The sequence below is a fragment of the Carica papaya genome, chromosome 9, assembly GCF_054855325.1.
Source record: "Carica papaya isolate Zhongbai chromosome 9, ASM5485532v1, whole genome shotgun sequence".
NCBI classification, from domain to species: Eukaryota; Viridiplantae; Streptophyta; class Magnoliopsida; order Brassicales; family Caricaceae; genus Carica; species Carica papaya.
The window spans coordinates 15,918,163-15,943,979 of NC_142317.1; the positions used below are offsets into that span (position 1 = coordinate 15,918,163).

The following is a 25,817-nucleotide window of genomic DNA, read 5'->3' on the forward strand; positions in this document are numbered from 1 at the left end:
TGATCTAACGGGGGCCGTCAAATGTATGAGATTAGATCTGGGCCGTTAAATCTTTCTGTGTCTCTCTCACCCATACGATCTACCACGCATCAGGCCAATTCATTTAAAGTCCAACGTATTTTGATGTGGCTTGCCGTGCGGCCTATCCCTTGGGACACCTCAGTCGTTGATGTGTCAAGGACTTTCAAAATTTACAGTTTTGCCATAAATTATATATATTTTTTTTTTCATTTTAGTCATTTTTAAATTTATAAATTTTCTCCACTTTCCTAAATTGTTCTCACTTTAACCCATACGCAATATTTTTCTTGATTTTTGTAATTATGAACATATTTAATTTCTTAAAAAAATATATGTTTATTATTTTAAATTAATATACATGTACTTATTTTATTAAATTGCACACAACTTCTACATTTAGAAGTGCAGGTAAATTTAATTTTTATAATTAAAGAAAATAACTAAATTTAATCTTTTACTATCTAAAATAAAAGAGGGAAATAAAATATATATAAAATAAAATATTAAATTGGATGGCTTCATGGCCTCGTTTAACCAATATTCACGTAAGAAACTCCAGACAACAAGCAATATTGAGTATTGGTATATATACTCTTGATTTTAACAATCAATTATCCAAACATCATAAAATGACTCAAATGCAAGTTCTTTTACTTAAGCGATAGGCTTTTTTTCAAATATTTCAAAGAAAATATGCTAGACAAGTATGATAGTACAAGTAGTCAAGAAATGCAGATAAATTATTAAAAAAGATGATATTTTTTAAAAGTTCTATTAGACTAACTTCAATAAAATTTATGTGGTATGAATTTTATTTATTTATTTATATTTTAAATTTCACAATTTATCTTAATTTTCGTTTAATATCTTTTAATTTTTTAATTTTATTTTTACTATGAAAAGTATAAATTAAACAGTTTAGATATTAAAATCTTAGTTTAAATAAAAAAAAAATAAAAAACAAACCAATATGGCAGAAAACTTACAGAGGACGACAAGTAAATAAAATAACATACTTCATACATACGCTGCTGCGTTAAAGTGAGCGCCTGAGTTACAGCTTCCACCGCGTTCCGCTGTCTACCAACTGTCAGAGGATGAGCACCTGATTCCTTCTGTAATTACTTCGCTGATTTGATTTTCTTTGAAATGGTACCTCGTTACTTCTCCTAATCTCCTATTTCATCTTCCGTTAGTAACAGATGAAAGGAATGATGACTCCGATGCCCATGAGCTGATGATCTCCTTCTTTCAACCAGGCAAAATTCCAACTCCGGATTCGAATTTTTGAGGGATGGTTTTGTTGTCGTGGAGCTTGTTGGCTCTTGGCTTTGTTCTTGGCGTCGTCTCACTCGTTGCAGTGGAAGCAGCGGCTCTGTTGTTCCTGCTGAAGCGAATGAATAAGAAGATTAAACGAACAGAATCAGCCCCAAAATTAGCTCAATCTGTTACAGCAGTCGATCCTCAGCAATCCTTGCATTTTGCTTTGAATAAGCAGGTATTTCTTTGCTCTACCTGATTACATTTCCCTCTAATGTCATTTCATTGTGTATATAATTAAGCACCAAACTGGACACCCATCCTTTCCGCTGTTGGTAGCTAAATCTGATACGTTCAACGAACTTGTACCATGCTGTTTATGCGAGATGTAAACAAGCATAGAAGCATAGCGCGTTGTTTTGGTGTCGGCTTGGGGCTTTTGCTTTGAATTTTAGGAGCTTCGCAAGTTCAGTTAACCTACTGGAGTAAATTTGACACACAGCTCTGAACCCTAGTCTTCTTGCATGCAGGAAGCTAGGCTGTTGCAAGTCTGTGTCATGAATAAAAAAAGAAGAGATCAAAATTTATAATTTTCGTAGGGAATGCGTGGCTTATAATTTGAGATCATATTTTCTTTTAGAATGTACCTTACTGAGTGCCTTGGAAACCAAAGGAAGAAAGAGTATTTCGTTCTACCTTCCTGAAACTTTATGAGCTGCTGAAAAGGCAGTTAGGCGCTGGTTCATGACCACAGAGAAAACGAGCTATTTATGTAGAATTTCAGCTAAACGTTTATTTGCTATCTCACAAGATATGTCGTGAAAAGCTGTGTTCCTTGAAAGTTGCTGCAGTAAGTGGTGGTATGATTTTTGGACTAAATAGATATTGCCTTGGAGGGGGATATCATGGACATGTTGAAAATTTTCATAAGATATGATTTTTATTGTATTTATTATTTTAATACCTAAAAGGGACAAGAAATCCTCCTCAAACAAAAAAAAAAAAAAAAGCCACAATGAAATTCAAGATATCGCTCTATCCAAGTACCTCTGCATAATAGCTAAGGAGATATCTCTGAAGGAACTGTGAGTTTGTCCCACATAGAAGTGAAGGAAACCTATCTATCCCAAAGGAAAGACAGTGGAAAATTAATACTCGATAAGTTTGTTTTCCAACTGATAATACCTATAAAACCAACAAAAGGAGCTCCTGTCTAAAGCACCGTAGTTTCTTCTTTGCCCCTGTACTTTATAGGACACAGGAAAGGAACATTCAAGGCAAGGGGGATAAACTTACATGAAGCCATAAGTACCAAAGAGCACCATGCCTAAGCATCCAAGCACCTCACAATGCAAAAGGAGATGACGATGAGTCTTAGCCTCACTGAAGCACATAACACACGGATCCGAGAAAAGATCATGGTTAGTTTTCCAACTTGACTATAAGTACTGAGCTCATTCAGAATAGTAGTTCAGAGAAAAGACCTTAGCCTTTAAGGAAATTTTAGCCTTTTAAAAAGCATTGGTAAAAGTCTTATTGTGACAATTAGAATAATGGGTAAAATGAGAAAAAAGGAACTTAGAAATGTACATGCTAGAAAAGTCCAAAATGGGAGAATCTCCACTAATCTTATTAGAAGCATGATTAATTGCTAAATTTTACCCAAGTCTTAAAACAAAAATTTAGGTCAAAGTGGTACAAGGTTGGAAGGTATGAGGTACCCACCTTGTGGTGTAGAGTTAATTAATTGAGGTATTAATTTCTGTACAATTTTAGTAATCTATCTACTATTAGGTATGTGACTTTTTTTTTTAAATTCAATGTTGATATTTACAAATTGCATTAGGGATGAGAAGTGTTGAAAAGATTGATTGTGGATGTGTTGAGTAGGATGTTAATATGGGGTTCGAAAAGAGGAGCAGTGAAAATATTGATAGTGGGGAAGATAGAGTAAATATTTCACATCTGCAGTTCATAGATGATGTCGATATAAGTGCCTGAGTGTTAATTTACTGAAGAGTGGATTTGTAGGTATTAACTTGGTGGAAGAAACAAAGACTAATATAGCAGCAAGAATAGGATGCACTAGACTCTCTCTGCCACAGCGATTATGCGAAGGAGTGGTAAGTAAAGTATCAAAGAGACTGGAATTTTGGAAACAAAGGTTGTTTTCTTTAGGTGGTAGAATTATACTAATACAAGCGTGTTTGTCCAGTATACCACTATACTATCTCTCTTTGTTTAAAATTTCAGTATGGGTGTTTGAGAAGATAGGGAGGTACATGAGAAGATTTTATGGGCGGGGCCAGGGAGGGGCATACGGATCATTTGTTGAGATAGTAGGTTTATTGTTGGTCCAAGCAAATGGTAGCTTTGATGTTTTCACGAGGAACCTAGTTCTTTGTGGTAGAGGGTGATCATGAGTATCTGCAATGGTTGCAATAATGGGTGGGATGCATTAACAATGCGAGCAGCATCTCCCATGTATATCATGAAAGTTGAAAATGGTTCATGAGTTTTATTATAGGAGGATCATTCGATCAGAAATGGCTTGTTGTATAACCAATATCCTAGTTTATATAACATTTAAATATAAAGCATCCATCTCAGAGTTTGTTCTGCTCACCAATGAAACTGTTGCCTGGGAATTACACTTTTTTAGATGCCTTTTTAATAGGAGGACCAGGACTTGTCAACCCTGTTAAACATGCTTGAGATTTTATCAGTCTTCCCTGCAACTTTACTGCGTTCTTAGACCCTAGAACCATTCAGCATATATACCTGCAGATCCTTCTATCAACATATCATCTAGGACACTAATTATTATCAATTGCCTTTGGTTAATGTGTTTTGGAAAGTTTAGGTTCCTTGAAAGATTAAGGTGTTTACCTATCTGTGACCCTTAAGAGACTCAATGCTAATGAGATGTTGTAAATGCATAGACTGAATCAAGCTCTTTCTCCTAATGTTTGTCCTATGTGTAGATGCGAGAGCGAGACACATACTTACTTTTTTTTTTCACCGTGATACAACATGGAGATTGTGTGCTAGATTGTTTGGAATGTTTGGATTGACTTGGATTTCTCCACCATCCGTTGAGTGCGATAGAGATACAACTATACAGGAAATTGGAGTGAGGAAGCCCCCCCAACCCCTTTGACAAGGGCTTTTCTTACAGGCTTGTGGGTAGCAATTGAAGAATTCTTGAGGACAATTTGACCTCTAGTGGGATGGTTTGTGCATTTATTTTTGCATTTCTTTGTGCTTGATTTATTGTTCTTGAGCCCTATTACAAGACATTAGGAGGATGATGTATTCTTCGAATTTATAATTATTTCTTTCTCAACTTAATATTATTTAATTTACACAAGAAAAAGATGAAAGAAGAGCTATAAACCTAGTATCTTAATCTTGATTGTCATCCTGTTTCTGTTAAAAAATTAATTTGCACAAGGTATGTATGCCTATGCTTGATCTATGTGTTCAGCTAGCGGACTTGTGTGCTAGAAGGCAGGTTAGCATACAAATAATAGATTGAACCATTTTCTTTTAGTTTTAACCTTTGGAAATGTTATTCGACTTTATTACTTAACACAGGAATGTCAAATTCTGAAAGCATTTTTGTGGTAAAATCTCTAGTGTTAGATACTTGACCTTTTGATGCTATCTCTTCTGTTTTTCATCCTTTCTCTGCTTTTTCTTGGCTTCCTAGTGCCTCTGCCTGTTTCAAGCCTCTTCCTTCAGCTTAATTACTTACTTGTAAGAGGGAAGAAGATGATTATTTTGCACCTTACTGCTTGATTTCCAATAGTTTTACAGTTTACCTTTGCCATGGATTATCCTATAATCCTAATTTGGTTATACACTTCCATGTCTCAGGGGGTAGTCTGGATTTTAGCCCCAGACGAAGTTCAGAGAAATTGGCTGGTGGAAAAATTACCAAGGGAGCAAAAGAGGAGAAAGGAGTTTTTGGAGGTTTCTCCTCTTCGAAAATATGCCAAAATCAAGGATCACATGCTGATCCTCAAAGATTCAGATGGTTCCCACACAAATATTCAGTTGAAAGATTGCATCATCAAGGCTGTCTCAGCAACAAACTTACCTTCAAGAAAATGGTATAAAGCACTTGTAAAATGATTTGATGGGAACTACCACTTGGACACTTTTATGATTTTTGCAAGAAAAGATTATTTTAGTCTACACAATTAGCTGGTACATTATTGCGTTCTAACTTACCTGTCAAAAATATATGAATTATTTGTTTTTATGCATAACTCTGGATGTTACAGGGCCAAGAGATTCCCTATAAAAGTAGAAAACAAGAATTCAGTCATATACAGTGGAAGCAAAATATTTTACATGTATCTGGAGACTTCCTGGGAGAAGGAATCATGGTGCAAAGCTCTTCGTCTTGCTTCTTGTGAAGGGAAAGAAAAAGTTAATTGGTTCACTAAGTTGGATAAAGATTTCCATAGTTTCCTGACATCCTGTAATACAGGATATCCGTCATTTTTGAAACCAAAAATTGGATTCCATTCTGAGCCAGTGGATAAGGGAAATAGGATTGATGTTTCGTCATCAAAAATTCGTCTATTCTGGAAAAAACTCGCTAGAAAGGCTTCAAAGCCCTCTCTTGAAAATAGGGGAGTTTGGTCAAATCCATCAAATCTTGAACAGAGAAAGATTTCTGAGAAACTTCGACAATTCCAGGAGTCACTTTACGGGGTTAACTTGGTAAAGAATGGATCTGCATTGAAGATGCCTATCAGTTCTCCTGAAGAAAACCATGCAGTGCCATCATCATCAACCCTTCCTCACTCGGGAAGCCAGAGTAATATTTCCGTAATTTCTGACGTAGAATCTGAAGATAAATTTAATATTGATGAGGGAACACTTTGCTGGAACTTGCTAATTTCTCGGTTGTTTTTTGATGCTAAATGGAACGTCAGTTTGAAAAGTTCCATTCAAGCTCGAATTCAGGTATGTTACTTCTCAAAATGAGAACTGCTGTATGTGTTTGCATGCATGCATGATGTATGTGATGGAGCAGGTAGGAGGGAGGACTACTGCATTACCTTGTTATCATTTTGTGTTTTTGTCTTTCCTCTCTTAAGTTTCACTGCCAATTATTCTACTTGGTCAGGGGAAAGACACAAAATGGTAGATCAGTGATGTAGCACAGTGTTGTAGGTTTAGAAAGAAAAAGAAATTAAATAAAAGAAAAATTTGATTCTATGATCACAGAGATTGCAACAACCACAAATATAGGATTTTCACAACCCCAATTATAGTGTTGTTCAGCATTCAATGCAGTGAAAGAAAATTATTAAGTTCTATTCTTAAGTGATGTTCTTAACAATGGTGAATCAACCATGTATTTATAGTGATGTAGCACAGTGTTGTATGTTTAGAAAGAAAAAGAAATTAAATAAAAGAAAAATTTGATTCTATGATCACAGAGATTGCAACAACTACAAATGTAGGATTTTCACAACCCCAATTATAGGGTTGTTCAGCATTCAATGCAGTGAAAGAAAATTATTAAGTTCTATTCTTAAGTGATGTTCTTAACAATGGTGAATCAACCATGTATTTATAGTGATGTAGCACAGTGTTGTAGGTTTAGAAAGAAAAAGAAATTAAATAAAAGAAAAATTCGATTCTATGATCAAGAGATTGCAACAACCACAAATTTAGGATCTTCACAACCCCAATTATAGGGTTGTTCAGCATTCAATGCAGTGAAAGAAAATTATTAAGTTCTATTCTTAAGTGATGTTGTTTACAATGGTGAATCAACCATGTATTTATATAGTGTCTACGTGGCATAATATGACTAGACTCCAAAGTAATAACAAAATAAGACTTCCATGTAAATGAAAAATAAAAATTCATAAATCAACAAGAAAGTTATTTTAATAGCTCCGAAATAAGCTAAATACTCTTAAATAATAGATAAAGATTATAATTGTATAAAGTCCAAAGGCCTAATAGGTCTACTTTTCAAAATTGTTTAGATATGCCCATTTACGAAATTCATGTTCAAATAGGTATATAAGTCGTCCAATTAAACCCTCGCATTTCTTCTCTTTGTCTGGTTTCTTGGATAAAGAGGAGCTGTCAAAGTGTGAAAGCCATTATCTTTCATAAAATGAATTCTTATTTGAAGAGTGTATAATTGCGTGGATAAGCTCACCTCACTCTAACCTGTCAATTTGGGACCCAATTCAGGTTTTTCCTTGAGGGGTATTAGTTAGTAATTGGAATGTAATAATTTGGTTCATAATTCCGCTTAACAAATTTATATTCAATTTGATACCCAATGATTTTTATGGTTAATGACAAATGGCAGAGTTTCAACCAGCATTTGTCCGTTTATCAATATGGTAGATTTATATAAGATGGATGCTTGTCTATGCGAAGGACATAACTAGGTTTGGAAGAGGAATTCACATCTCTGCCACTTAAATTTGATTGAAATGATGTTAGAAAGTTATTATTTGAGGGTCATTTCAAGGTCATACTTGCTGATTTGAAATAATTAGGTTTGATATTAATTACCTCAAAATTTAGGCTGATAGAAAAGAATTTTACCTTATTATTGGATTCTATATTTTAATTCACTCTCTTGGATGCAAATGGAATTTTGAGCTTATCAAGTGGACTCCCATGAAGGTGTGATGGCTTGGTACAAGCTGGCGGCCCAATAATGAGCAATAGAGGTGCAAGCTAAAGGATGATATGACAGCTTTGCATGGTTTAAAAGTTCAATAGTGAATTCAGCATGGACTATTTGGGGGTATAATGAGGCTAAGATCTGAAAATCAGGATCTTTGACTTTGAACTCATGTGAAATTAAATAGTTGAGGGATCAACTGTGTTAAAAGCTTAAATTGAAAGCTTTATGCGCATGTTTAATAGGCTAAAAGCTTATTTGAGCTTGACCTTTTTCTTTAATACTATGTGGAATAACTGTTTTTGATGATTAGCTCCAAAAGTGCAATAGCCTAAATTACTATTTTATATTATATTGCAACATGAAAAAAATTAGTATGCTTGCTGTATGCGTATTGATTAGACATAGTGGACACAAACATAATAGATTTGATCTTTTATTTATTAGAAAATTAATCTTTTAATTTGCTGTAACAGCGAACATTGTCCAATATGAGGACTCCCAGCTACATGGGTGAAGTTATTTGCACTGACATAGACATTGGCAATCTCCCACCTTATATCCACAGTATGAGGGTTCCTCCCTTGGACCTGAATGAGGCATGGGCCTTTGAAGTTGACCTTGAATATTGTGGTGGGGCAGTATTAAGTGTTGAAACAAGACTTGAAGTTAGTGAACTAGATCTGCAGAAGGGCATAGTTGATGCTAATTCAGAATCAATCGCTACTGGGGATGTCTCTTCAGACCTTCTTGAAGGTTTTGAGTATTTCGGAAAGCAGTTGAATATTCCTGAAGGAACTGATGGTGCAGGAAATCAGAATGAAGGAGATGGTAAACCCATTTAATAGAGAAACTTTACTTTTGTTTTATATGCTTTTTTTCTATGCATATTGCTCAACATGTTTACTTAAAGATGTGGAAAATGCTGTTTCCATTGCAGGTTTAATATGCTGCAAGAAATTAGTGGAATTAGGATAGTTTTCACTTGAAGTACGTGAATGTTTTACGTAGTTTTTTTTTTCCAATGAAACAACTAGCTTGCAGTTCTAATGGATTTTTCTTTGCAGGCTGATTAGGGGGACAGAATAGAATAAGTTAATTAGGGTTGCTAACCCTCGATGCTCTGCTACTAATGTCCTGAAAAGAAAATTAGCCTTGTTCATATGTCTTTATTAGGCTAAACTTCTTTTAACTTTTTGTGGTGGCTACAGATGGAGCACAAGGCTCAAAGGGAAAATTACCAGGATCCGCTCATGTCTCCAGGTGGAAGTCTATTCTAAATACTGTTGCTAAACAGGTTTCACAGGTTTGTCAATAAATACTAACATAGTTTATTTTGGAAACTTATCAACATTTTTTTAGGAGAAATGCATTAAAATTGATTAAATTAGGTCTTCAAAGGGAAATTTTGATTAAACTGCAATGTAGAGAAGTTGCCTAATCCAGGCAGAAGTTCGTTATATAAGAAACTTCATTATTATTTTTCCTTGGGTTATCGGAAAATAAATTATTGTTAATCAATTGCATGGAATTTACTTTGAGAAAAATGTGTAGAATGAATTCAAATGTAGGTAATCAGTATATTGTTCATCTTCTATCCTTTTAGTTTGGTCTTGCATTGTATCTTCTGATAGAGGATAATCTTTATCCAAATAGGGATGAGAGAGAGAGTGAGATAGGAAACTTTGAGTTGCCATGCCTGCTACAAATTCCAAATGGATCTATAACTAGCTGTTGGGGCCCTGATATCTGAATTTCAAAATAGAAAGACTTGGTCAGGGGAAAGAAAAGGTTGGCCCTGGTCCTTCCATCTATTTTATGTTAAATCAACCATTCACATACAAGGAAAAGCTAAGTGGATCACCAGTCAGGATAAGAGAAAGGGCCACAACACCTGAGAGTAGGAGAAAAAGTCTATTAAAAAAACTTTAGCCTCTGCCATTGTAACTCATTTTTCTTCATTTTGATAAATTTTTTTTTCTTTAGAAAAAACTTTGATATAATTTTTTTTTCTTGACATTCTTTGGTGCTAAGGCACTGAGCACTTCAAAAAGTTGAAGAAGAAACAGTAAAATGGAGAGAGCAAAAAGAAGAAACTGGTTAAAAAGGAGACACCAAGTAGAGGAATTAGCAAGGCTTAAAGGAAGAATGATAAGAACTGCAGAGCAGACAGAAAAATAAGATATGAAATGCTATATCTGAAAAGTGTTCTGTTTATGGTAACTTAACATGTTCTTTAGGTTAATACAGAGCATACATTGTGGGTAATAATATTAGTTTTCAAATCTTAAACAAAATCAAAATCAAATGTCTTGGAAAACAATGTAAAAATGTTTCCTAATTGAACTAAAGTTCTTAGTGTTAATCCTTATATGGTCTAGCATCAGTTAAAGTTAAGGAATTATAGGGTATTATTTCATTATTGTTTTACTATTATGATTGCATTTTCATATATCTTTAATTCTACAATATTATTTTATGTTTTTTTAAGATTTTGCGGGGAATTTTACCTATGAGGACCCTAAGTACCTATAATGATTGAAGATGGTCAGTGTTTCCTCTCAAGTAGTATGATATCTATAATTGTCGATGATCTTAGAATAAATTCGTCAAGTCTCCTGCTCAAGAGATTGGGAAACTTTGTGATATATTGTTTAAGAGATTTTCTATACTAGACAAGATTGACGGCATGTTAGACGGGTGTGTGGGGTGTTCGATGGGGTGGTAGATCGGACGCTTACGGCAGCCACTGATTCGGTTGGAAGAGAATGGCTGGCAAGAATCGGCAATTTTTGGTGATAGAGACTGTCCTTCAACATGGTGGTTGCAGGAGGAAAAACAGCACGTCTGCGCTCGAGTGAGAATGAAAAGGGTTTCCGATGACGATCATCTTTCAGGAGAAAGAGGTTAAATGGTTGACGGATAGTCTGTAAAAGTTCTACTGGAATGAGGGAGGAAAATTTTGGGAAGTAGTTGGAAGGGGAACAACCACAGATTATTGATGGCGGTTAGATAGGAATCAGAGAGGGTGGTATCTAGTTCTTACAGTGGAGAAGGGGGAGGTGGTGAGAAGGATTTTTTTTCTCGAAGGTGAGGAGAGAGGAGACGGATGTCGGTGAGGGAGGGGCGTTGTCGAGAGGTGTGGCCTATTTGCCACATAGAGCTGAGGGTGCACTTGGAGGCGAGGAGAGAGGAGAGCTTAGAAGAGGTGGTAAGAGGAATCCAGTGCATGGAGGAATGGGTAGGATAGATGAAATCCACCAAAGAGTCGGGTTGGGTAGTTTTGAAATTCAAAATCAAAATGATAGGAAGATGAGTTATTCTAATGAACCCTAAAACATAAGGGAAGGACGTTATTTTGGTGAAAAGGTGAGAAGAAACGGGCTAAAAGCAAACTAGGCTAGAAAGGTGAGGCTTCCTTGGCAGGGGACTAGTAGAGAAACTTGTGTTGGGAATGGGAGACGGATCAGATGAACCGATCTAAAGAGGGGATTTAAAAAACTAGACCACAGGCTTAAGGTGAGTCTGCAAACCCATGACTCGGAGACAAAATCTAAAGAAGTTGAGATTTAAAATTGGGAATCCCTCAATGGAGGACAGGAGTGACGACTTCAGGAGGTTGGCAGTGAAGGAGAACAAAGAGTTTTTAGACCCAGAGATTGGAGAGAAACACACAGAAAGAGGAGAGATAAGCGGAGTGATGGTGGAGGAAGCTTCGAAAGCAAGGGTGGATGATGATGAGAGGGAAACCAAGAGGGAGCCGATGGTTTTGGAAGAGGCAGTGGTTGAAGGGTCATCGGGGGAGGTGAAGGGAGATAGAGGAGGTAGAGGGAGGACAGGGAAGATCGAGAGAAAGAAATTTTCAGGCAGAGGTGGCTATAGTGGAGGGGAAGAGAGGTGAGAAGATTAGGGATCTAATTGAAAAGGAAAATTTGAAGTGAGTACTGCAAAATATTCAGAGGATCAATTGCATGTTGGGAGTTTCGTTTAAGTGTGTGGAGGGTAAGGCAATGAAGTTGTTTAAGGAAATTGAGAGTGGGAGGGGAATGCAGCAAAAAATAAAGAAAAGTAAACAGGGGTATGGAAAAACCCAGGGAGTTGTGTAGGTTGCATTTTTAGTATCAATTATGATAATTTGAGGCATAGGGGAAAACAGGGGGAGGGGAATGTTGATGATAGTCAAGCGATATAGAGACGCATCATATTCTTGAATGTGAGAGAATAAATGATTGCAAGGAAAGACAAGTGAATAGAGGATGTTTGAGCAGGTGGAAGCCAGAGGTCATCTGTATACGGGAGACTAGATTGGAGGATTCTTAGGACCGGGTGACTAGGAGTCTATGGAAGACAAAAGAAATTGGATGGTGTAATCTACTAGCAAGAGGAGCACTTGGAGGGATTTTAGTTTCATGGAAGGAAACGACTTTTGATTGTTTGGGAGTAATTAAGGGTGTGAGTTCTATATCATGCTTGTTTGAGACTCGTAGCAGGATTGGAGTCTATCATCAGGGTAGGAGAGAGAAGCTTGTTTTGGATGGATCTGGATGAGCGTAAAATGAAATGGGACTTTCCGAGGGTGGTAGGAGGAGTTTTTTATATGAATTTGAGTAGAGAAGAAAGATCAGGTGATAATTTTTTGGGATCGTTATTGAGAAATTTAAAAAGACTTTGAATAGACTTAATTTGTTGGATCTTCCACTTACTGGTAGCGAATGGACTTCATCAAACCAGAGAATTAATTATGCATAATTGCATATTGATAGATTGATGCGGAACCCAAGATTAACAATGCAATCCAAACCCGCATATACATAATCAACATAGAAATTTATTCCCTAAATAAGACCCCCGCTTAATCATAATCAATTTATGATTGAAACTAAGGTAATTAGAAAAAGAACAAAAATTGATTAAAATGGCAGAAGAGTTACCTTGATAAGTAGAAACCTATTATTTGCTCAATAAGAAAGTTGAAGAAAACCTCCCCAAGAGCACACTTATCGACAACTACTTCAAGTTAGAAAGTTTTTTATTGATTTGAAACTTGAATGATTACAACCGAATGCATGATGCCTATTTCTAGATGTAAGCCGAGAGAATTCTAAGAGAAATTGAACTCCTGAATGATCAATGATGCTTATCTTTAATGCTTATCTACGACTCTTATAAACAATGGTTAAAACACGTTGAAGTACATGACAATGGACTCTTTGCTCTTGAATGAAAGAAGAATAAAATGCTTGGAGTCTTCAAGGATGTAGCTGACCATATCATGGAGTAGAGTGCTCGACAATGATCTCTTCTTTGAGTAGATTTTTGGTTATGTAGATAACATAAATTCCAGTCATGTTGGTATGGAATGAGGATTCTTATTCTTGATGAGAATCGGCCAAGATGTGGTGGGATAAGGATCCTTGATTCTCCACATGTTTAATGTGTCTTTAGAATAGAAGAGTTCAGCTAGGAGACTTTGAAGAAGTATGATCGGTTTCACATGCTTATCACACCTGAAAGTCCAAGATTTTGTGGATCTTTGTAGGATAAAGGTGCCGGTTGCTTGGAGAGACTTTGTAGAGGATTTGGTCAATCATCATGTAGTGTAGGACTTTTTTGTTGGACGGTTGGGATGAGTTGTGAGTGGATACAACTCTTGTGAGGGAGTCAGTAGAGAGTCCTTGAGTTGTAGGACTCTTTAGTGCTCGGTTTTCTTGGATTATAGGAAAAATTTAGTGGCCACCTCTCCCTTTGGCCTGATGGGCTCGGTCTCCCCCTTTCAAGACCTTTCAAGTTTGGCCCAAGATTTCTTTCTGCATGAATCTATCCCTTAACATAGACTTAGATGTCTTTTTGAGTTTATTGGCCCAAGATATAGTGATATTCCTTCCATCTAGCCCAAGTGCATCTTAAGTTAGATCCCTCCTATGTTATTTTTATGTGGATGGGCTTCCACATGAATTATGTCTTGACGGACTTCTTTAGTGGTGTCTTGATCTTCTTTAATTTGGCTGTGAGCTCCCAAGCTAAGATAGTTATTATTTCCTTTGTGGCTGAGAGCTTCCAAGCTCATGTGGCTATGATTTCCCATATGAGCTATTATGAAGTGTCACCTTGATCTCTATCATAGGTTTTTAGTTTCAGTCTCATGCCATTTTCAAGTCCCAAGGATTTGCCAAAAGCTTTTGTCAGGGGTAATTTTTGATCATTTTCCCATCTGTTTGGTAGCAGATGGTATAAGTGGGATATGTGCCCTTTCTGATTCGAGGAAAAATGGATGAAGGTTAACGGTTTATGCGAGAAGGTCAAAGGGTGATGGAGAGGCTTCGGGGTGAATGGTAAGACAAGTTACATATTAGCACAAAAGATAAAAGTTGTGAAGGAGGCTATTAAGTAGTGGTGCATAGTGGATCGGGGTAAAAAAGAGGAGTATGTCAAAGCTATGCTGTAGGAGATGGAGTTTCTTGACAAAAAAAAGGGTGACCTGGGATTGTCTATTGAGAAATGAGCTAGAAAGGAAGTTGTGAAGTTTGATTTGGCTTGCAGTCTATAGAGGGAAGAGATCTCGTGGAGGCAGAAATCAATAGCCAGGTGGATAAAAGATGGTGATAGGAACACATCAAATTCTTTCATTGTATGGCTAGTCACTGTAGAAGGATCAATTATGTGGAGGATATGGTAATTGGGGGAGAGAGTGGTAAGAGGTAATGAGTAGCTGAGGCAGGAAGTTAAAGACTGTTTTTTGCAGGTTGTACCATGAGGAGTTTAATTGGATCCTCACTTGGATGTGATTAACTTGAAAACCTTGAGCGTTAGAAGCTGAGAGTTGCTTGAATAAGAATTCATGGAGGAAGAAATTTGAGGGATATGAATTGTGATAAGGATAAAGTGCCGAGACCTAATTATGTGGAGGATATGGTAATTGGGGGAGAGAGTGGTAAGAGGTAATGAGTAGCTGAGGCAGGAAGTTAAAGACTGTTTTTTGCAGGTTGTACCATGAGGAGTTTAATTGGATCCTCACTTGGATGTGATTAACTTGAAAACCTTGAGCGTTAGAAGCTGAGAGTTGCTTGAATAAGAATTCATGGAGGAAGAAATTTGAGGGATATGAATTGTGATAAGGATAAAGTGCCGAGACCTAATGGTTTTAATTTGGATTTTATACAAAAGTTTTGGCATTTGATGAAGGAAGATATTCTAGAGACCTTTAAGGAATTTCTTGAGACAGGAACGTTTGTGAAATCTTTAAACTGAACTTTCTTACTTTTAATCCCAAAAGTGGAAGGGCGACTAATATCAAGAATTTCAGGTCTATCAGTTTAGTAGGAAATGTGTACAAGCTCATTTGGAAGTATTAGCTAGACACATGGCAAAGATATTGTGGAAGGTGATAGGGGGATGTCAAAATGCATTTGCGAAAGAAAGACAAATCATGGATGCAACTTTGGTAGCAAATGAAGTTGTGGAATGAACTATCATATCATACAAGAGAAGGGATGATTTGTAAGCTTGATATGGAAAAGACGTATGATCATGTTAGTTGGGGTTTTATGGATTATATGTTGTAATGAGATTGGGCTACAAAAGGTCTTATGCAAGGAGATCCATTATCCTTTTTATTGTTCGTTGTTGCTATAGGAGTTTTGGATATGTTGATGGTGAGAGCTAAGAAAGAGGGTTTATTAAGAAGGCTTAAGGTGGGCACTGTAGAGCAAACGGAAGAGATCACTCATCTTTTATTTGTAGATAACATGTTAATTTTTTGAAAACCGAATGTGAACGCTTTGCTTAATCTAAGATGTATTTATTGTGCTTTCAAGCGGTGTCAAACTTTAAGAGTAATCTTGCTAAATCTAAAATAGAGAGATTGAGTGGAGGGGTTAACACAGGGAGATCGACTCAACTTTTGGGATGTAAGGTTGTAAAACTTCTGATCAAGTATTTGGGCATTGCCATTATGAGCGAAATACAAAGATGTGAAAATGTGGAACCCAATTGTGGGTAAATTGGGGAGAAGGTTGGCGAGGTGGACGAGGAATTTGCCATCCAAAGGAGAGCACCTCTCTCTCATAAAAAGCATGCTATCAAACTAGCGAGCGTACTATATGTTTTTCTTAACAATTCCAGCAAGTGATGTAAGGAAACTAGAAGCAATTCAATGTAGATTTTTACGGGGTGACTCGGAGGAGAGCAGGAGATATCATTTGATGGCATAGGATGTTCTCAAAAGATCTTTGCATCAATGAGCGTTGGGGCTGAGATCGATAATTGAGATGAATCAGGTGTTACAAGGTAAGTGGATTTGGAGGTTTATGAATGAGGATGAGATATTATGACATAGAGTTATCAAAGCCAACTTTAGGAGAATGGAGAGGGATTGTTTTCCTAGAAGTGTGTCAAGGCCACATGGGAGAGGTATGTGGAAAAAAAATATTTATAGGGAGAACAAGTTTCCAGAAGTGTATTGGATGGAGGGTTTGTGATGGGGGAAAAATTAACTTCTCAATGGACCCATGGCTAGGTGAGGGCATGTGGAGGTTTTAAGAAATCTTAATCATTGGGAAGTTTGTGAATATGAGTCCCTTTTGGAAGTTCTATCTTCCGTAGTTTTGGTGGAGAGTGAGGATAAATCAATTTGGACTCTTAACCCCTATAGGTAATTTTCAGTTGGTCATTCTATAAACATTTGATTAAGAATGACATTGTGGAGGATAAACTCCCGTTTGGCAGATATGGAAAGTGAACACTCCTAGAATCGCTTTCTTCACTTGGAAAGTAGGGCGTGGGAATATTTTGACAACTAATAAGTTGATTAAAAGAGGGCAAGATTTTGGTCAATGGTTGTTATCTTGTAAGAAGGCAAAGGAGACATGTGATCATATTTTACTTCGATGCCCACTAGTGTCTTAAGTAATGGAGCATGGTGTATGGAATTTTGGGTGCCAATTGTGCAATGGCGGGTTGGCGAGGAAATAGGTGAGTGGCAAGAAAAACATTTGGAACTTATTCCTCTCACTATTGTTTGAGTTATATAGAAAGAAAGAAATAGAAGGGCTTTTGAAAGGGTTGAAGAAGAGTTTGATAGGGTTAGAGATAGGTGGTATCAACTTTTGGATTGTTTAGTTACTGGTAATTATTTTTACTCTATGGAAGATTTTGGTAACTTTATCGAAGTCCTTAATAATGTATAAATTATACAGGTTGGCACTGCCTTGGTGCATATAATTGATGAGTAAAATTTATACTTTTTATTAAAAAAAATTTCCTCTCAATTATAAAGATGGGATAAAGAATCCATTCCTCAATGGAAAAGCGAGCTGGGAATGCTAATCTGTCGCTTCTCTGTTTCCGTCTCTAACACTTATCTCATTAGCATCAGCACGCCGGTTTGTTTCCAATTAGATTTAGAATAAAATCAAGAGGAAAATGAAAGAGAAAATGAGAATTAAATAAATGAAGCCACTTTTGTGTCGCATTGTTACTTCATTTAAAAGATCAACATCTGGATCTGTGTTTACAATGTTTAAGTTGTGTTACTACATGTACCACTTAAAAAGGCAAGTCCCTTACCTGAATTATTTTTTTAAATTGAAGGTCCCTATTTCTTTGTCAATAAGGGTTTCTTCGTTTCGAGGAACAGCACGGGTATACATAAAGCCTCCTCCTTCCGATCAGTTATGGTATGGATTCACATTCATGCCAGAGATAGATTTTGATCTTCAGTCTTCCATTGGGGAACACAAGATTACCAGCGGACATATAGCTTTGTTCTTGATTAATCGATTTAAGGTATGGAAGTTGCTTTTGTTTTCTTCTGTTCTTTTTTCTTTACTTTTTTAATAGGAAAGAAAGAATACAAAAACACAGTATAAGATACTCTCTTAGAACAAATGTTACCAACAAAACATAAGAGAGACCCAAAGAAGAAGACATCAATACGAGAGTGCAACCAAATTTCTTTGCATGATGGACTTTCTTAGTCCATCATCACCTATTTTTTTTCTTCATAGCTACTAACTTTTATATAGATATTAGCACAACTAATAAGAAAAACTATAAAAGAGAAAGTTTGTAAGATTCTTTTTCTATAGAATAAAGATTATTTGAAAAAGAGGAGAGAAAAACACAGAAACAGAGGACAAGACATCCTCCTAAAACTGAAAGGCCAAAACAACAAAGAACCAAAATAATTGATACAATATAGCTCCCCAATTTCTATGTAGCAAAAAGATGGGAAAAACTGTGCAGTAACTATGAGTGTCTACCCATAGGAAGGCTAAAAAAGTCATCATCTTCCATAGAAACCAAAAATGGAAGAATCAGTCTTCGAAAATCATAGCAATCCTGCTCCAACCACGGGACGAAGAAATCCACAAACAAAGCTTCTCTCGAGAGGATTCTAGCACTCTCACATTCCCACTGTAGAGATTCGAACTCATGAAACACTCTGGTGAAGGAGCAACCTACACCAATCTTAAAGTATCAGATAGCCTAGTCTACAACTTCAAAGCCACATCGTTGTGAAGGAAAAGATGATAATGAGTATCTCCTTTTCTGAAACACATAAAACAAATATTTAGTGAGAAAGCACGATTTGGTTTGTAAACTTGCAGCTAAACGTTACCGTTAAGCCTGTGGAAAACAACAGTTTAAGCAAAAAACTTAACAAAATTAGAAGGAACTTTCATTTTCCAGAATGCATTAACTAAAAAAAAATTATAGCAACTAGGGTTATGGATAATATGGTGACAAAAAGAATGCCCGATATAAATTTCTGAAAAGTCTGTCTAAATCTTGTTATCTATCTTGTGGGAATAATGTAAGTTCTCCAATAGGCTTACCAAGGCTAACATGTCAACGGTCTCCCGGTCACTAATTTTTGAAAAATATAAATTCTGAGAATATTCCGCTCTAGGTGGTTAACAAAATTAAAATTTGGGACATTATGACATGGGGAGAATTTATGAAGATGAGGAAATTGGTCGGCTAAAGGATCACAGACGATCCAATGATCATTCTAAAACAAAATCATGATCCATCTTCCACTCTTAGACGAGTAAAAGGGATAAACAGATGATGAAGAGGAGAAATGGCCTTCTAGGGGCTTTTGTGAGAAGTGGAATTTCTGGCAATTGAATCTTACTCATTCCTTTGTATATCATTTATGTTCTTTATCATCCTGAGCTATAGAGAAAAAGGTTCCTAAGAAAAGCAAACACCATTTCTACAATAGAGATATATTACTTGAAACCAAATTCCTAATGCCCTAGCAATTATTGTTTTTAGAAAGGCAACACTTTTCCTACTTTATCAAATAATCTCTCAACACTTCCCTCTCCGAAACCATAGAAAATTTCTATGGATCTTATTCAAATTCTCAGACATCCCAAAGAGATCCTGAATAAGAAAAGATAATAGAGAGGAATTTCTGGCAATTGAGAGAAGATAATTCTCAGCCGAATTTGTTCATGGCCGAATGGGCTTTTTCTTCTTCCCTTGTGGGCTTCTATGTTTGGTCCAACCCCTTCTTTCTTACTAATCCATCCCTTGATATAATTGAGGAAGTCTTCCTCAAGTCTGTGCCCATATTCTTGTGCTTGGTCCATTTATTATTATAATACTTCTCATGTGTTCCCAGTCCATCACATGAGGCTTTCAAGCTTTCCTTCCCTTCATGTGAGCGTTGTTTACGGTTCAAAATATTTTGATCTACCATAGAACAACCCATGCCGGTTCTATTAAGAGTATAAAGTCCAAGCTGCCACTTGGATAGGTCTTGTTGTATAGCTCTTTTTTAGAGTGAATTTGGCCCCTCGTAACTATCTTTTGCTAGTCCAACCGGTGGTCTCCTTGGCTTTCTTAGCTTGAATGGTTGTTGGAATAGTTCAAGCCATTCGCACTCACATCAATTGGTCTCTACATTTTTGGTGAACCTCGGTAGAATCTTCAAGTAAATTTTCTCCTGAAAATCTCCATGTATGTATGTAACGGCCCCGGAAATTTGAAATGAAACATGTGTATTAAAAAGGTTAAATGCGGAAGCGTAATAAAAATTTTGATTTAACATCCCTTACACTAAAACCAAAAAAACGTGCTCAAAGTATAAAAGAACAACTAATTAAAAGAGAAACTCGAAAATAAAAGCTATAAATATGACTACGAAGTCTTCAGGCGTCCCCTTCGCCGTCTTCTTGCGGAACGGGCTCGGGAACAATGTCTTCCTGATCTGAAATGATTAAATAAGGAATGAGCTACACCAGCCCAGTAAAGACATCACACTATCTCACCGTCACGGAGGTAAAGGTGGGTAGAAAACCAAAAATACCAATGGAGCATAGTTTACAACAAATTCTTTTATCAATAATAAAATCTTTTACTATCCACTTATCTCGGTGAAATTCATAAAAACAATATACGAAAGCAACAATATTATCATCATCATGAAATCATAGGAACTGTATAACATAATACTTATCACGCCTTTTGCATCTCAATCATTTCACAACATATTTTTCCTTATTTACCAGCCTACTAGTATCCATGGGGATCCATAGGGGTCCCGCTACCCGTGAACCCTTAACACTTGTAATCATCTTCCAGGGCCGTCCCCATACCCCGTCCGGTATGGGCGCCAAAACTATAAACCTCAGGGTGTCCGGTATGAGGGTGAAACGGGCCGTCCCCATACCCCGTCCGGTATGGGCGCCAAAACACATAGGGTCTCCATACCCCGTCCGGTATGAGAGACCACAATCCCGGTAGGGTTCCCTACGGACCCGGTCCGTCCACCATCTCCCAGGATATCTAGTCAGGCTGATCACATTATACAATTATCAATTTACATAACCTTTCATTCCCCTTTTCCTCAGTCAACATCATCAATTTACACACAAACAAGCAAAACAGTAATTTATGCCAAACAAGACAACATACAGCATCGGTTTCTCAGTCATTCAATTCATAATCAATAAAACAGTAAAATATGCATACGAAACTATGAAATGAAAACATCAGACCTTATACTGCATTTAAAACTGTAAAATAGGCCAAATAACAGTTAACCGACAAACACACTAGACTCGGGCTACATTAGCGACCTTAAGCAATTTCACACATTCGTTGATTCAAGAAATACCGTTTTATCATTATTGAACTTTAATACCGTGATAGAAAATAGGGTGAGGGGTCCTTACACGTTTCGGGGTCCGAACACGGCTCCACAGTGCGCCTACAAGCTGTCCCTAATTTTCCCTGAATTTTTTCCGGGGAACTGAAACGCACTACTGGTACCTGCACGTGTTCCAAAAAATCCCAAATTAGACCCAGGACCCCTTTCGGCCAATATTGCAATTCTGGCACGGCGGCTCCGCCGTGCTCCGGCGACGGCGCCGCCGCAAGCGGCGGCAATTCGCCTCGGGTTGGCCGTTTTCGGCCACACTTATATCGGTCCCTGTGATAAAACAACCCTAGGGCCCTTGGGGGGCCAAAAAATTACGAAAAACCGAAGCTTACCGGCGGCGGTGCTCTCGAGTGCGGCGACTCTCCGGCGAAGTTCGTGTTTTGGTGATTCGGTTCCGATCAAACTGTAGAGAAAAGAATGGTGATCACGGTGATATAAAAATTGCATCAAACGGAGGCCGGGAAGGGCCTCATCGGAGGCAAAAACCGAGGAGGGGCGCGGCGGCGCCGCTGGGTTTCGGCCGTGTTTTCCGGCCGTTTGGCCGGGATTTTGGCTCCGATTTGGCCACAGGGGAACTCAGCGTGGAAAAACGAGTCGGGGGTATGAAATTTACCTCGATCGGCGGTCGGAAAACTCCCCGGTGCGGCGGCGGGTGGCGGAGGCCGGCTCCTCCGGCATCTGGTTCGTCTTCTCCGGCGAGGGCAGGCGGCTAGGGTTTTTGTGGTCAGGTGTGGGGGTTCTATTTATACCCTTGTGCCTTTTGATCTCAGCCGTCCATTTTGATTAAATCTGGGCCGTTCGTTTTTGATTGAATCTGTGCCGTCCGTGCGCGTGCATTTGGGCCGTCCATGCGATTGCATCTGGGCCGTCTGTGTGCACGCTTGATCTGGGCCGTCGGTGCGCGCGGGGATCCATCTGGGCCGTCCGATCGCGCGCACGCGGATCGCCCACGTGGCCCGTTTCCTGGTCGACGTGGTTTTGCCACGCGGCAGGTCCTGGTTGGTCAGGGCTGCTGACGTGGCTGTTGACGTGACGCTTTTTTTTTTTTTAAATTAAACTAAATAAAATTAATAAAATACTAACAAAAATGCCCAAATTGTTTGGGCGTTACAATGTAGGTATTCTTTACGTCTAACTACTCTAGCTGTTAATTGTAGTTAGCAGCTAAAGACAATAGCACTTGTGCTGTGTTCATCTTGGCAACAAGTGCAAAAGTCTTTTGGTATTCTATTCCATATATCTGAGTATATTCATTGGCTACCAGTCTGACTTTATATATTCTTATTATACCATTAGTTCTGTATTTAACAATGAATACCCATCAGGTTCCTCTTAGCCTCTTTTCTTTATGCAGATCAACCATCTCCCATATTTAGTTCTTTTCTAATTTGTGCATTTTAACATTCATAATATTTTTTACTTGTAATAGGATAATACATTGGATAATGTATTAGGAATAAAGTTTGAGATAGTGAACATTTTTCAAACAACACAAAGTTTGAGAGTGGCTAAATGGATATTTAGTACGTTTGATCCAAATAGTAATGGGTACATCAATAACATATGACAAGAAATTTCTTTTTCTCTATAGTTTTGATACCATATGAAAGAAGAGAACGTGATGAATTATTATTGAATAGTTGGGTCGTACATATTCTAACTTTAGGAGTAGGAAAAGAAAACCCTAAAACTTATTTACATTAACATATTTTACTAACATACCCTTACACAAAGTAATTACAAATGTGCACTTCCCAGTGGTCCACAATAAAGGTCTCACAAACATTTATAGGGTTTTTGTATAACCTAATATCAAATATAAAAAGAAAAAAAAACAAACTTGTAACTAAATAAGAAACAAAGTCCTAAACCAGTACTATGCTTATTTCTTTTAGTTCTTAAATAAGAATATATATCCAAATATAAAGGTTATAGTTACATAAATATCCAAACATGAAGGTTATAGTCTTTGCATTCTTTTTACATGATGTCTGATACGTATTCATTTAAAAAATTAAGTTTTCTAAATGAAACCCAGGCAATGTATCCACATTATATCTGTTCAGTATATAATATTTTCTTTCAAAAGAAAAATTACTTGATAACTTTTCTTTAGATGATAGTGTAGAAATCAATTCAAATGACGTCTGCAACTCTATTCATTTACTTGTCAACCCTTTTTTAAATGAACAAATTTTTGTCTATCCATATAATGTCAGTTTCATTTATTTCTATGAGAACATTATTTGAAAGGAAATTATGCAGTCTACTCACATAATCATTCATAATCATTTTGCAACTGAGAATAAAATGCATCAATAGAAATTAAATGTACAATTAATAACTTGGTAAAAGTTCAACAATATGCAAATATATTCAAAGAATAAAAAGAATAATTTTCTTTTGAATTAAAAAAGAAGTGAATAAAATTTTGAACAATTGGACATCAAAAAGTGAATACATCATTGTGGCATAGTTATTTGACCAAGTGCTTCGCAATGATCTTTCAATTTCTTAGTGTGGATACAGTTGGTCTGACTCTGATAGCACATGCTTGGATCTCTTTGATATTTCCTCAAGCATGTCATCTTCATGATATTATCATCACATAGATTCCTAACTTTTTTAGAAGCTTCCCTTGAAAAGATTGAGAGGATACCGCCAAAAAAAGGCTTTTCCTAGATTTCTGATGTTCTCTGCTGCTGACTGCATGGCACTGTTGGATGAATTAATGATGCTATATATCTTTTGGCTGATGCTGGAATCACTCATGCAGGCAGCCATATGTGAAACCATGGTGCTTCCAAACTGTGAGTGCATATGTGTTCCATGGATGTTAGCAGAAAAGGATGACTGGGTTCCGCGGAGTGTTGCCCCCTTCTTATGGCTTAATCAAGAAGCGAGTACCAGTGATTATAGTCCTGTGCATGAGGTTTTCAGCATCCCATCCGAAGAGGCGAAGACCAAGACAGAAGCCAGTAAGACAACCATAAGAGATCATCCCGAGAGTAAGCATCAAAAACAGAAGAAGGTAGAAAACATTCAACCACTGATTCCTGAATCAACAGTTGCATCTACATCCACATCAATCCCCAGCATATCCCCCGGGCAGAACAACAATTCTTTGCAGGAACTCAAAGTTCCATTGTTGGGAAGTAATGAACCGCAAGAAACATCAAAACAGGAACAAGTTGAAATCCCAGGGTGCAATTCGCAGTCTGGATCTCCTATACAGCTGGAAAAACCAAACAGTGCAGCTGATGATGATGAGTCAAGGCCGAAGAAAATGGGAAAGAAGGCCAGGATGCTTGATCTGGGAAAGAAAATGGGGGAGAAATTTGAAGAGAAGAGGCGTCATATTGAAGAAAAGGGCAGGCACATAGTGGAAAAGATGAGAGGACCCTCAAATAGCTAAAGCAACAAGAGTTCGGTGAATATCGTTTTACTTCACTTTATGTACAGTTTTTGCATTTGTTATCAGATGCCTTAGAGGGTTTAACCATAGAAATTCAATTGTGAGCGTTGCTTCCAAACAGGAATTCAAGCACTTGAATCTGGATCCTTCGTCGGATTCTTGGATTACTATATGCCCCAGGTTTGCATCAGAATATTCTGGGCTTACCTTACTAATAGGTTTGTAACAGAAAAAAATGGAAAAAAAAGGAAAAAGAAGTTGGAAACATTGTTCAAGAATATGCATTTGTGTAGTATAAAAATATTTGTTGATATTTAGGGGGATTGAGTTACATTTAATTGTAGTATTACAGTCTGAATTTCTACTATATAGAATTCTATATTAATCCAATTTCTTCTCTTCTCTTCCTTTGCAATCTCCCAACTTCAAATATACCCTTTAAAATAATGTAGTAGGTGAAGATAAAAGTATTTTAATTGCATCTTGTTTGGGAGTTAAATTATAACAAATAAAGGTAAGGAAAGTTTGAATTACACTCTTGTTTAGTTGGATAAAGTAATAAAGAATGAGGGTTTGACTAGTGTAATAAGAATTTGTCTTTTTTATATGTTAGAAAGTTTATTATATATACATAGTGGAAGTATTTAGGAAATTCCATTGAAAAATATTAATACAACTCTTGCAACCTCTCCAAAAATTTTCAATTTAGAGGGTTAAATATATGGAGTTTACGGGATTAGCAATCCTTTGTCTTGATTAGTTGGATATAATGGTGTCTTTGTTTCTGGCTTTCTAGTTGTTCTTTTTTCTCCAAAACGCTTACACCACCATCACCATCACCATCACCTTTTACCACCCATTTCATTTCATAACATTTTCTTTTCTTCTTTCTTTTGCTTTTTTCTATTGTAGTTAAATCTTTTCTTCAACACGTTGTTATATATGCGTATGTATTAGCCATTGAAGAAGAAGAAGAAGATACAAGCATGGGAGGAGAAAGATCAATTTGGGTTTATGTTTTTCTTTTTACATTATTAAGAAAAATTATTTAGATTTAAATTTGATTTTTAATTAACTAACAAATTTATTTTATTTTTTAGATCAAGTTGGAATGGTTAATTTTATTAAAACCAAAAAAAATTAATCAAAAACCTTCAATCGAAATTTCTTCTTAATTTTCTATTTTTTTTTATCACAATTTATATTTTGTACATTATACATACCTACCTTAAATTTACAAAAAGAAAATAATGTAAATAAAATAAATTTGA

The 25,817-nt window shown here is 36.8% G+C and overlaps 1 protein-coding gene across 7 annotated transcripts; it reads left to right on the top strand.

The window, feature by feature from the left end:
* The first annotated feature begins 1,002 nt into the window (after positions 1–1,002).
* LOC110816416 (uncharacterized) lies at positions 1,003–24,936 on the top strand. Of its 7 annotated transcripts, none has more exons than XM_088211971.1 (8): positions 1,003–1,138; positions 1,218–1,519; positions 5,161–5,396; positions 5,571–6,261; positions 8,434–8,788; positions 9,169–9,263; positions 17,546–17,740; positions 23,908–24,936. In XM_088211971.1, exons 2-8 carry the CDS (start codon positions 1,316–1,318, stop codon positions 24,544–24,546), a joined length of 2,415 nt encoding a protein of 804 aa, XP_088068097.1. In that variant the 5' UTR covers positions 1,003–1,138; positions 1,218–1,315; the 3' UTR covers positions 24,547–24,936. The 7 variants fall into 7 exon arrangements, with proteins under 7 accessions (XP_088068097.1, XP_088068098.1, XP_088068099.1 ...); XM_088211972.1 differs by having other exon boundaries at positions 1,016–1,138; positions 1,224–1,519; XM_088211973.1 differs by having other exon boundaries at positions 1,027–1,173; positions 1,281–1,519.
* The last annotated feature ends 881 nt before the right edge of the window (positions 24,937–25,817 follow it).

What these genes read in the sequence shown, in the direction of transcription:
- LOC110816416 (XM_088211971.1), top strand. Translation starts at nt 1,316, where the DNA reads ATGGTTTTGTTGTCGTGGAGCTTGTTGGCTCTTGGCTTTGTTCTTGGC. An exon ending in CCATTCAAGCTCGAATTCAG is followed by an intron (nt 6,262 to 8,433) that starts GTATGTTACTTC and finishes TTGCTGTAACAG; the next exon opens with CGAACATTGTCCAATATGAG. An exon ending in TTGCTAAACAGGTTTCACAG is followed by an intron (nt 9,264 to 17,545) that starts GTTTGTCAATAA and finishes TTTAAATTGAAG; the next exon opens with GTCCCTATTTCTTTGTCAAT.